We start from the raw sequence: 13,485 nt of genomic DNA on the forward strand, positions 1-13,485 counted from the left end.
CCGACCCCAACCAATCTCCAGCAGTGGTTTGGCGAAGATCCATCATGCGCCCTTTGTGCTAAGCCAGCCTCCCTCCGACACTACCACTTTGAGGCCTGACCTAGTGCTCTGGTCCACTTCCCACAAAAAGGTATTCATTGTTGAGCTCACTGTACCCTGGGAGGAATCCATGGAGGAGGCATATGAGAGGAAATATTTGCGGTATTCCGAGCTGGCCGTGGAAGCTCAAAATCGCGGCTGGAATACTGAAGTCCGCCCTGTGGAGGTTGGGTGCAGAGGCTTTGTGGGAACCTCTACCGCAAAACTGCTGAGGGACTTGGGAATCAGGGGTCCGTGCCTGCGTACAGCCATCAAAGCCGCATCTGAAGCAGCCGAAAAGAGCAGCCGGTGGCTCTGGCTGAAGAGGAATGACCCCAATTGGGCCCCCAACTAGTGCATCAGGAGGTATGCGGTCAGGCAAAGCTGACTCAGGGAACCGGACGCCCCTGCCATGCATAGTTCCCTGTTGGATTTGTCAACAAGGTGACTTTTATGGCTAATTGGGGTTGGGTCGCAAGCTAAGGTCTGATCATCCTGTAGCTGGCCGCCTCTGGAGAGGGTGTATAGTGTTAAAGGCCGAAACATCCAATGACCCAGAGGAACACTACTGATAATGCGCACCCGTAAATTTTATCCGTCAGGTCTTCCATTAACGTTCACTGTTCATTTTAATGTGTTAAGTCATTTATGCATTTGTGTTTCGCACAAGAGGTAGAACATTTCACTCTGTGTTTTCTGGAATCTAAGAGACTTTAACTTCTTCTGCAACCAGCAAATCATCCGAAAAGCAAAGAGCATTGTAGCCTCCCCGAGCCATGTCCTTGCGGGGGAATTCTCTCTGTTGCCTTCAGGGCGACGTTATGCCCTTCCATTGAGTAAAACAAATCGCTTTTCCAAATAATTCATCCCTTCTGCACTGAGACTCTTAAACTCTTCAATTTGTATTTATTGTGAGCCATGTAGGCTTTGTGAACCACGACAAACTTTGGCTCAAATTGTATTGCCCCTTGAGGGATTAATAAAGTTGTTTGAATTTAATTGAATTGAACTACCACACTGGAGTTTAGTTATAGGAACTACCCTTACCCATAGGGACTTTTCCTTTTGACGTTCGCAAATGGCTGGGGATGCCGGGGACCTTGGTAAGAAACATGTGTGATGCATGTCCGCCTGCGACCCGTGTCTTTTATACCCAGGCTAAGACTTTTGTACTGTTTCAAGCTCCTGTAATGGTGGGACGTTCTTGTCGTTCATTACTCTCAGAAGCCCTTGTGGAGTTGCCCGATTAAGCAGGTCAGTGGCCCAGTATGAGGTCCAAAGTGTCGAACCATCTGCTTGTTTTTCTGTTCGCCCCGCTCTGGTTGTTATGGTCCTTGATTTTTTTTTGTCGTGTTTGAGTTTCTTCGTCTTCTCCCTGCACTGCTTCGCGGAGTGGAAAATCCCTGACATGTCTAACTGAGCGCTTCATGTACCGAATATTTTAATGTTCTGCTGAATCTCCTCTGTGGAATAGGCGGCAGCAAGGAGAGATTTGACCTATCCGTCGGTCCATTTATCACTGGCTGTGTGTCCATTTTTCCTGTTGCTGTTGCGATCTCGTAGACAACTCTGTGGGACTTTTTTAAAAATGGCGGGTCTGTGTTGTGGCTAGGACGGGCCACATGCGGCTCTTTAGCGCCGCCCTTGGCTCTCTGGAGCTTTTTCAAAAATGTATAAAAATGGAAAATATGGTAGAAAAAATATAATTTTTGTTTTAATATTGTTTCTGTAAGAGAGCAAACATGACACAAACCTTCCTAATTGTTAGAAATCCCAGTGTTTATATTAAGCATGCTTCGTCATTTTGTCCTACTAATTTCGGCGGCCCTTGAACGCACATTTGTTTACATGTACAACTTTCTCTGATGCTGCCACAGAAAGATGTGAATAATGCCACTCCTTGTTTGTGTCATTTGTCCACCAAACGTTTTATACTGTGCGTGAATGCACAAAGGTGAACTTTGTTGATGTTATTGACATGTGTGGAATGCTAATCAGGCATATTTGGTCAGTGCATGACTGCAAGCTAATCAATGCTAACATGCTATTTAGGCTAGCTGCATGTAAGTATTGCATCATTATGCCTCGTTTGTAGCTATATTTGAGCTCATTTAATATCCTTTACTTATGTCCTCTGTGTATTTAATTTATATTTGCATGTCTCATGACACATTATCTGTATGTAAAATTGGCTGCATTTCTGATAGTTGTTTGTCTGCCATGTTGTTCCAGACCACAGCAAACATTACCCTACTTGCAAAGATTGTAATAAATCCATTAGAAGAGGACAGCCTGCCGTTTCCTTTAACTTGGACACACACATCTATACCTTTGGCCATTCAAAGACAGTCATTTCCAGGAGTTATCTCACCCTCAGGGAAGTTTTACAAATGTTTTCCTATGTTGTAAAAATTGGTAGAATAAATATTACATTTCAACATTTCTATCAACAAAAATGTGCGTCAGCCTGCGAAACATAGTCATTTTCATAGGTAATAACTAATATAAACACTTACTTCGTCACTTCCTGTCAATGAGAAAGGACGCAAAAGAGAAAGGCTCCGCTCTTGCTACCGGAGTTTTTTGTTAAATCTGAAGATTTTGACCACTGATTTGCGATCACAGCCACAGGAGAGTACCCTGGCATCTTCAATCTGATTTTGGTCAGTTGAGAGGCACTGATACGCTGAAAGAAGGCGAGTTGGGAGAGCCGTTAGCCTCAAGCCAAAGGCGCCTTGCCGCAGTTCAAAGCGGTTGCCTAGCAACCAAAAGCTACGGCGAGTTTACAGCTGTTTTAAAGTGATCCCGACGTCGCAGAGTGATATAAGTTGACAGGCTGACACCTCAAATTGATCTCTGAACGGCGCAAGATACGAAATTGTTGGAAAAAACAAGTTAAAGTGCCGCATGTCGCTAAAGAAGCAACTGCCGTTAAGACATAAGCAAGAGGCAGTGACGTCAGTGACTGCCGCGATGCGAAAAGGTAAAGGAAAGATTGAAATCCCGAAACCTTCGGGGTCAGCTGTTACAGAACACAACTGGGAACAAGATTTGAGGTTGGACACAGGACATGATGGGAATCAAGAAGTGATACTACAAAAACTTGAAGAAATGAAAGAAGAAATGAAAGAAGAATTGAAAGAAATGAAAAAAGAAATGAAAGAAATGAAAGAAATGAAAGAAGAAATGAAAGAAATGAAAAAATAAATGAAAGAAATGAAAGAAGAAATGAAAGAAATGAAATAATAAATGAAAGAAATGAAAGAAGAAATGAAAGAATTGAAAGAATATCTGAGAAAAGTAACAACAGAACACAAACAAGATGTGGAAAGTCTGCAGGAAAATATAGAAAATCTGCAATCTCAGAACAACAGAAGAAATAATGAAGCCACTGAAATGGGCAAACGAATGAAGACCCTTCAAGAAGACAACATGTTGAGGAATATCATAGATGAAATGGATCAGGACAAACGAATGAATGATATCATCGTGACTGGGCACCGAATTAAACCAAGATCCTATGCGAAAGCTGTGAATAATGAAGGTGAACCAGATGAAATGGATATGATCTCAGCAGAACAGCAAGTGGTCAACTTTCTGCAATCAAAGGAAATTGAAATTGACATTAATACCATCGAAACATGCATCCCACTGAACGGAAGAAACAACAACGCCACTCCAGTCGTGCTCGTGAAACTCGTAAACAGAAAATCTAAAATGGCATTGCTGAGACAGGGAAAGAAGCTGAAGGGAACAAATGTGTACATGAATGAGCATCTCACAAAACGCAATGCTGGAATCGCCAAGAAAGCACGCGACTTGAGAAGGCAGGGAAAAATCCAGGGAACTTGGAGCATCAACTGTAAAATCTACATCAAGCTGAATGGAGGTCCAGAAGCAAGGACATCAAGGACCTGGACAATTTTTAAAGTTTACACAGCTACCAAAACAACGATGATAATGGACTCCGACAGAAAACAAACACCCAAATTCAGCATCGACACTACTATGTTCCAAGGGACGACTAAACAAGAGGACCTACATTCAGGATTGCATCCACCTACACTTATTGAGATTATTGAAACAACATCAAAGATTGTTGAACAAGAAAATATGGAACTAAAAAATTTCTGCAACAAAGATTACAAAAACCAGGATATGGAAAATGATATAGATCCAGATACAAATTTTTTCTCCCACATCAGTAATAATTGTTTTTATTATACAGATGATCAATATGATAGCAACATTAAATGCGATAACAAATTGTCAATTATTCATTTTAATAGCAGAAGCTTGTATGCAAACTACAACAACATTAAGAACTTTTTGGAACACATCAACGAACCATTCAAAGTGATTGCTGTCACAGAAACATGGATTGATGATAAAAAAGGAATAGATTTTGATCTGGAGGGATATGAACTAAACTACATCAACAGAACCAACAAAAATGGAGGAGGAGTAGCTGTGTACGTGATGAAGAACCTGAACTACAAAGTGGTAAAAAACATGTCATTTGCTATAGATAATATCTTAGAACGTATAACCATTGAAATATGTCAGGAAAAAAGCAAAAACATTTTCATCAGTTGTATATATAGATCACCTAAGTCAAGTATAGAAACATTTGAAGAATGGATCAAGGCTACTTACATGGATAATGGTCAAAGAATAATGTTCTTATGTGGTGACTTTAATATTGACTTATTGAACCCTAACAAGCAAAAGTCTGTTGATGACTTCATTGATACAATGTACAGCATCAGTTTATATCCAAAAATCACAAAGCCAAGCAGAATCACAGCACACTGTGCCACGCTTATTGATAATATTTGTATCAATGAGTTTGACAATAACACTACAAGTGGTCTACTTATAACCGGCGTTAGTGATCATCTGCCAGTTTTTACAATATATGATGGACACTACAAGAAGAACATGGAAGACAAAAGGACATTTTGAAGACTGTGCACAGAGAAGAGGATGACTGCTTTCAAAATTGAGCTACAAAAGCAAGATTGGGACAATGTGTACAAGGAAAAAGAGGTTGATGAAGCATATGAACATTTCTTAAACAAGTTCATAATACTTTATGACAAACATTGTCCATGGATACAACTCAGTAATAAACAGAGAAAGAATAATCAACCATGGATGACAAAAGGACTAAAAAATGCTTGTAAGAAGAAGAATACACTATATAGAAAATGTATAGCACAAAGAAGTATAGAGGCAGAAATTAAGTACGAAAAGTATAAAAACAAGTTAACAGACATACTACGATCATGTAGAAAAGAATATTACAGTGAATTATTGGACAGGAACAAAAATAATATGAGAGCAACATGGGGCATCCTCAATAGCATTATAAAAATGGCACAAAGAGGGACTACCCTCAATACTTTTTAGACGGAAATAAAAAAAATGACAGCATAAAGGAAGTAGTTGAAAGCTTCAATAATTATTTTGTAAATATTGGACCAAAATTGGAAGAAAGGATTCCAGACCCAGTTCCAATTGAGGACTATAATGATACCATAGAGCGAAATCCCAACTCCATGTTCCTCAGTAATGTGACACAGGAGGAAATAGTTACAATCGTGAAAAAATGTAAATCTAAGACTTCAAATGATTGTAATGGAATTGAAATGGAAACGATAAAAAAGGTTATAGAAGAGATCTCAGGACCATTAATGTATATTAGTAATCTATCATTTCAAACAGGTACATTCCCAAACAAAATGAAAATAGCTAAAGTTGCACCAATTTATAAGACTGGAGATAAACATCAATTTACAAATTATAGACCTGTTTCTTTACTTCCACAATTTTATAAAATCATTGAAAAACTGTTTAATAACAGATTAGAGAGTTTCATAAATAAAAATAGAATACTTGAAGAGAACCAATATGGATACAGAGCTAATGTCTCAACTTCAATGGCTTTAATTGAAATTACAGAAGAAATTACCAATGCAATAGACAGTAAAAAAAATGTGCAGCAGCAGTTTTTATGGATCTAACTAAAGCATTTGACACAATTAATCACAATATTTTAATCAAAAAACTAGAACGATATGGCATCAGAGGGTTAGTATTAAACTGGATAAGAAGTTATCTAACGAACAGGAAACAATACGTGAAGCTAGGCGAACACATGTCTACAACGCTAAATATATCCTGTAGTGTACCTCAGGGATCAATATTAGGACCTAAATTATTCAATCTCTATATAAATGACATTTGTAAAGTTACAAAAGATTTAAAGTTAGTATTATTTGCGGATGATACAACAGCGTTTTGTTCAGGAGAGAACACACAGGAGATAATACAAATAATAACAGAAAAAATTAACAAATTAAAAAGATGGTTTGACAAAAACAGACTATCGTTGAATCTTAGTAAAACTAAAATAATGCTATTTGGTAACAGTAGAAGAGAAAGTCAAACACAAATACAAATAGACGGAATAGAAATTGAAAGAGTAAATGAAACCAAATTTCTAGGTATAATGATTGATGATAAATTGAACTGGAAATCTCACGTAAAAATGTACAACATAAAGTAGCAAGAAACACGTCAATAATGAATAAAGCAAAACATGTTCTAGACAAAAAATCACTTCATATTCTCTACTGCTCACTAGTGTTACCATATCTGAGCTACTGTGTAGAAATATGGGGAAATAATTACAAAAGTACACTTCATTCATTAACGGTGTTACAAAAAAGATCAGTTAGAATAATACATAATGTTGGATATAGAGAACATACAAATCATTTATTTATTGAATCAAAGATACTGAAATTCCACGACATAGTGAATTTGCAAACAGCTAAAATTATGCACAAAGCAAACTATAACCTGCTAACCAAGAATATACAACAATTCTTCTCAACAAAAGAGGAGAAATATAATCTTAGAGAAAAATGTAATTTAAAACATTTGTACGCACGTACAACACTTAAGATCTTCAGTATATCAATATGTGGAATTAAATTATGGAATGGATTAAGCAAAGCAATCAAACAATGTACTAATATGATCCACTTCAAGAAACTCTTCAAACTTAAAGTGTTTACAAAGTACAAAGAAGAAGAACCATGACAAACATTCTCAATTTATTTCATCCATCTATTCATTCATTCTTAAAGTAATCTTACTTATCTCATCATATGAAATATGACTTTCTTCACCAATTATTATTATTAAATTCTTACTATTATTTATTTATTTATTTTTTATTGTGATTACCTATGGAGTTTATTGTGAATAAATTGAGAACAGGAAGTGAATAAAAAAGTTTCAGCAACTGTTATGTAAAGAAAAGGGGTAGGATTAAATAAGCTCTGCTTCTTCCTACTCCTTTTCGAACATGTTGAAAAGAGAAACTGGAAATTGTGATGTATCATGTTGTATGCTTGCATGTTCGAAATAAACTCAAACTCTAACTCTAACTCTAACTCTAACTCTACATCATGTGTTGCCTTTATTATATAAGACTTTTAATTTTTTGCAGCTCCAGAAGGATTTTTGTTGTTGTATTTTTGGTCCAATATGGCTCTTTCAACATTTTGGGTTGCCGACCCCTGGGCTAGGAGAAGCGCATATCCGGAGGAGCATAGCTTGTCAATTCAACCAATCACCAAACACCTAAGTGTTTTAGTTCCTATGGGACTCAGTTTGGACCCTGCCTTAGAGTAGGAGCGAAAATGATTCTAGGATCTGAGGGCCGTCGTCTCTAGTTCTTGTATGTCGGAACTAGTGTTGTCCCGATACCAATATTTTGGTACCGGTACTAAAATTATTTCGATACTTTTCTAAATAAAGGGGAACACAAAAAATTGCATTATTGGCTTTATTTTAACAAAAAATCTTATGCTACGTTAAACATATGTTTCTTATTGTAATTTAGTCCTTAAATAAAATAGTGAACATACAAGACAACTTGTCTTTTAGTAGTAAGTAAGCAAACAAAGGCTCCTAATTTAGTCTGCTGACATATGCAGTAACATATTGTGTCATTTATCATTCTATTATTTTGTCAAAAGTATTAAGGACAAGTGGTAGAAAATTAATTATTAATCTACTTGTTCATTTACTGTTAATATCTGCTTACTTTCTCTTTTAACATGTTCTGTCTACACTTCTGTTCAAATGTAATAATCACTTATTCTTCTGTTGTTTGGATGTTTTACATTAGTTTTGGATGATACCACAAATTTGGGTATCAATCTGATATGATCAATGTATGATCCTGTAACAACAAAGTCGTTACAGGATCATACATTCAAAGTCCTCATGTGTCCAGGGACATATTTCCTGAGTTTATAAACATATTATATATTTTTTTTAAACTAAAGAAGATGTGATGCCAAAAGATAATATAATCATAGTAGTATCGACTAGATACGGTCCTACACTTGGTATCATTACACTGGATGTTAGGTGTAGATCCATCTATGGCGTTTGTTTACTTTGTGACGCCGGTGAGCTATGGTGTGTAGTGAAGCATGTTTAGCTATTCCTCGTCCTGCAGGGATGATACTTGTTAGAAACGTACTTTATTTGTCGCCATGGAGGCGAGGATTAGTGATTTAGAAGTAGCTAAAACACTGCCGACTGGGGTAGGACGTTAGCCGCTAGCTAGATAGCCATGTCTTAAAGCACCTCTTCCTGAGGGTGTTTCAGTGTTATAACTTCACCTTTATCTTTAGTTTTTAAGCCAAAATGCGTCTGTTCTCCCTTTTCTGTCTACACACTGTGTCTGCTTGTAAGTACTCTGGGATTGTGTGCCGCCGAACATGCTCGTCTGCTCGTAAACGAGCAATGTCACGACGTGACGACGACGGGGGCGCGGCAAACCGGTACTTTTCAGAGGCGGTATAGTACCGAATATGATTCATTAGTATCACGGTAGTATACTAATACCGGTACACCGTACAACCCTAGTCGGAACACGAGGAAAAACGGCACAGGGACTAAAAAGGTTTTAGGAACTCCAAAAAGACTTTGGTCTCGCTTCCCCGCAGTCATTCATCATTTTTTCATCATTTCTTTTTATTCCTTTCATGAAAATGCATATATATAAGCCATATACAGTTGACACTTTATTTATTTATTTTTTGTTTCTTATACATTTCCATGATCAGAAAGGAGCAGATGGAAGAATACTATTCTTATATTTATCTGCCCCCTTTTTAACTCCAAAATACTTTAAATTTTCGTTTAAGCATTTTCAAAATTACACGTCCAATCAAAATCAAAAATCAGTTTGATATAATTCCAGTTGTCTCTTTTTGTAACTCTTTTTAAATTAAAAGATATTCTTGCAACTTTTTAAGTCTTTGTCTAGAGCAGGGGTAGGGAACCTATGGCTCTAGAGCCAAATGTGGCTCTTTTGATGACTGCATCTGGCTCTCAGATAAATCTTGGCTGACATTGCTTAACACGAGAAGTAATGAATAATTTTGCTGGTAATCAGTGTTAAAAATAACATTCAACATATAAAACATTCTCATGCATTTTAATCCATCAATCCGTTTTCTACTGCACCTGTTCAAGAAGTCGCATTTATGGTAAGAAGTATTTTATTTATTATTAGTTAGCTTCAAAATAACAATGTTATTAAAAAGAATAAGAATAATATCATACTCTAAAAATGTTGGTCTTACTTAAAAATGCACACATTTAGTTCTATTCAGTGTTAAAAAATATGTTATGGCTCTCACGGAAATATATTTTAAAATATTTGACTTACATGGCTCTCTTAGCCTAAAAGGTTCCCGACCCCTGGTCTAGAGAATTCCATGCTTTTACACCAGCAACAGACAAGCACATTTGCTTCAAATTTTTTCGCACTCTTGGATGTTTAAAATCAATCAATAGAAGCCGACCCGCAGGTTCCGAGGGACCCACACACCCAGACAAATGTCAAGGGGTCTGTAAGGAAGTTGCCTTTGAGCGATCACCCACTGCCTCCGTCTTTTATTGACATCACAGAGCGGTGGCTGCAATCTCTTCCTCCAAGTGGAGTCTCGCGGGATGGGATTTTACAAGAATATCGGCTCATGACGCAAAACAAACATTTAATGGAAACACAAATGTACTTAATTGATATTTTTGAAATTATTTTGCAAAAAACTGCAATGGAAACGCAGCTCGAGACAATCCATGCAACAACAGAGTGGATATAAAATGTGCATCTTCTTGCTGAAGGCAGCATAGCCAACAACTTACGAAACAAATATATTTGTCTCAAAAAGTAAAACCTTGTCCCTGTGCTTTAGTTGAGGCTCATACTGCACTGGGGGTTGATTAGCTCCCAGATTATCGTAGCGCAAAGTGCCTTTGGTTCTCTCGCCCTTTGTCCCTGTTATTAGCACCATGTTGGGTCGCTCGTAGAACCAATCAGCTCATTCATGTGGTTCAATGCCCACAGGCCAGATAAATTGTGGATATCTCCAATGTAAACACTCTGTTTTGGTTTAAACTCACCCTATCTTTGTCCCTCTTTTCAAACCCATTGTGAGGTGGCAAAGAGCCAGAGTTCTGTTCTCAAAAGACTGGAATCGGAATGCCAAAGCTCTTGAATACCCAGCAGAGAGCGGGAGTCTTGGGAGGGGGAACTTTGGCGAGGAATGAAAAAGACTGGGCCCACTGGCAGTTGCCGCTGCCAGGGCCTCCAAGCATGAAAACCCTGCTGGGCTCCAAATATGGCAAAATGTGTGTTTCGAAGCAAACAACACAAGATTGGCATTTTGAAATTCCAAAATGCAGAAGGGTTTTCATCGCATGCTAATAAAGACAGAATAAATAAACTGCACACATTTTGGTGCTGATTTAGGGTCTGATCTACCAAAGGTTTGCGTCTATTAAAAATATCATTAAAAAAGAGCAAAATAGAGAGTGCAATCCGTCTGTCTACAGGTAATGCAGAATATATGATGATTATCAGGACTGGGAGGAGGAGATGCAAATATAATTATTTAGCACTCGCAATGTGGTTGATCTAGACTGAAACTGTTCTGCGGTCGCCGTTCTGCGTCTATATTGAGCACTCCTGGAACGCAAACTGGCACAGTTATGCACAAATGGCTGTGAGAAAGGAGGCACTTGAGAGAGAGAATACTCTGTCTGTGCGCGTGTCAACATATTAGTACAGTCAGACATAAAAGATATTGGACATATCGTATATTCAGCAATGAAAATGTCCTGTAATTTTCTGCTTTTTTTGCTACTTGATGTCTCAAAGTGGCTGTTTGCAACATTTACACAGATGCCTAGAGGGCAGCAACTTTTCAATGTAAATTATTTTGCACAGTACATCCCGCCCTCTTACGGCTTCTAGTACGTAATGATGTATTTTTACTTACGTACGTAAGACATGCACATATGTACATAGGCACAAATGTACATACACTTTGTAATTGTGAATAATATAGACCAGGGGTACCCAAACTACGGCCCGCGGGCCGGATACGGCCCCCCAGCGTCCAAAATCCGGCCCACGGGAAGTCCCAAGTTAAAAAAAAAAAAAAAAATTTTTTTTTTTTTTTTTTATTATTACTTTTTTTTTTAAATTTGTCCTTACTAGTCCATTTTCTACCGTCTCCTAGCCTCTCAGGCAAATCATATTGTCTAAAAATGCATTTTACCATCGATAACGTGACATGCAGCAAGTGCGCTCTTTAAGTCAATTAGTGCCAGAGGAATATATATATATATATATATATATATATATATATATATATATATATATATATATATATATATATATATATATATATATATATATATATATATATATATATATATATATATATATATATATATATATATATGTATATATATATATTATATATATATATATATATATATATATATGTATATATATATATGTATATATATATATATATATATATGTATGTATGTATGTATGTATGTATGTATGTATGTATGTATGTATGTATGTATGTATGTATGTATGTATGTATGTATGTATGTATGTATGTATGTATATATATATATATATATATATATATATATATATATATATATATATATATATATATATATATATATATATATATATATATATATTATATATATATATATATATATATATATTTATATACATACATACATACATACATATATACACATATACATATATATAGTACTATAATACACCTCATGGTGCAACCTGGACACATCATCAGTGATTCTCCCGGGGTCATAGGGTGTTTCGGGTCTTAATCAAACACCCTCACCCGGGCGACCCAGCCGAGGGTGATCAGTCCCTCGACTTGTGTCCAGGTAGCGCACTACGCCACGCGTCCCCCCTCCTCAACCAGAGCCAACGTGAAGCCTTTTCGGACGCTTCCAAAATGTTTTTTATGGCTCTTCTCCTGTGCAGTCCACAAATCCCAAGGAGCCCCAGGACCCGGTGTAAGGACTTGCCTGCAAAACCCCTGCAGCCCACCTCAATAGGCTCGCAGCGGGCCTTCCACCCGTTCCTCCGGCAGTCAGCCACAAGATCTGCGTACTTCGCTCTCTTCCTTTCCTGAGCTTCCTCCATTCTGTCCTCCCAGGGGACAGTTAGCTCAAGGAGTACCACCTGCTTGCTGGTTCCAGACATCAAGACCATGTCTGGCCGGAGTGTTGTAGTTGCGATGATGTCTGGGAATCGCAACTGCCTTCCCAGGTCAACCAAGAGCTGCCAGTCCCTTGCTGTTGTTAGCATGCCCCCCTGGGTCTTCTTGGAGGGTTGAGGTTTCTCTCCTGCTCGGACAAAGGCAATTGTGCTCTTGGTTGGGTGTTGCCGCTTACTGGTGTTGATGCCCATGCAGATGGTGTCTGCTATTGCCCGCAGGACCTGGTCGTGGCGCCACCGATACCTGCCATCTCCCAATGCCTTTGAGCAACAGCTGAGGATGTGTTCTAATGATCCTCTTTTCTGACAGAGCTGGCACACAGGTGCGTCTATCAGGCCCCAGGTGAACAGGTTAGCAGGGCTTGGGAGGACATCATAAACTGACTGGACCAAGAACTTAAACTGGTGTGGCTCCGCTTTCCAGAGTTCGGTCCAGGTGATCTTGCGACCAGCTATGTGCTCCCACTTGGTCCAGGCCCCCTGCTTGCTCATTCCCACCACTCTGCTGAAGCGAGCCTCCTCCACCTCGGCGCGAACCTCCTCTTGGACAAGCTTTCGTCTTTCCTTTCCTCTGGCTCTGCTGTAGTTTGGTTTGGTGTTGCTACCCAGCCCAGCCCGACCAGTGGCTATGGTTCCCACCAGGGTGCTGTGCCGCAGCCTCGCCTCTGCCCGCTCCACTGCATCCTGGGCACGCCACTTCCTTCCTGTTCTGACCTCCACACCTGCTGACGATACTTTCCCATCAGCAG

The 13,485-nt window shown here is 38.4% G+C and overlaps 1 protein-coding gene across 1 annotated transcript in view; it reads right to left on the reverse strand.

Moving 5' to 3' along the window:
• Positions 1-557: 557 nt before the first annotated feature.
• LOC133649317 (uncharacterized) overlaps positions 558-13,485 on the reverse strand; it is a 14,853-nt gene continuing 1,925 nt past the window's right edge. The window contains exons 1-2 of the mRNA XM_062046076.1: positions 12,412-13,485; positions 558-589 (exon numbers count right to left, since the gene is read on the reverse strand). The exon at positions 12,412-13,485 is cut by the window's right edge and continues 1,925 nt beyond it. Coding sequence (XP_061902060.1) covers positions 558-589; positions 12,412-13,485 — 1,106 coding nt within the window. The remainder of the gene's footprint in view (positions 590-12,411) is intronic.

Source organism: Entelurus aequoreus, linkage group LG01, assembly GCF_033978785.1.
Source record: "Entelurus aequoreus isolate RoL-2023_Sb linkage group LG01, RoL_Eaeq_v1.1, whole genome shotgun sequence".
Classification (NCBI taxonomy): Eukaryota; Metazoa; Chordata; class Actinopteri; order Syngnathiformes; family Syngnathidae; genus Entelurus; species Entelurus aequoreus.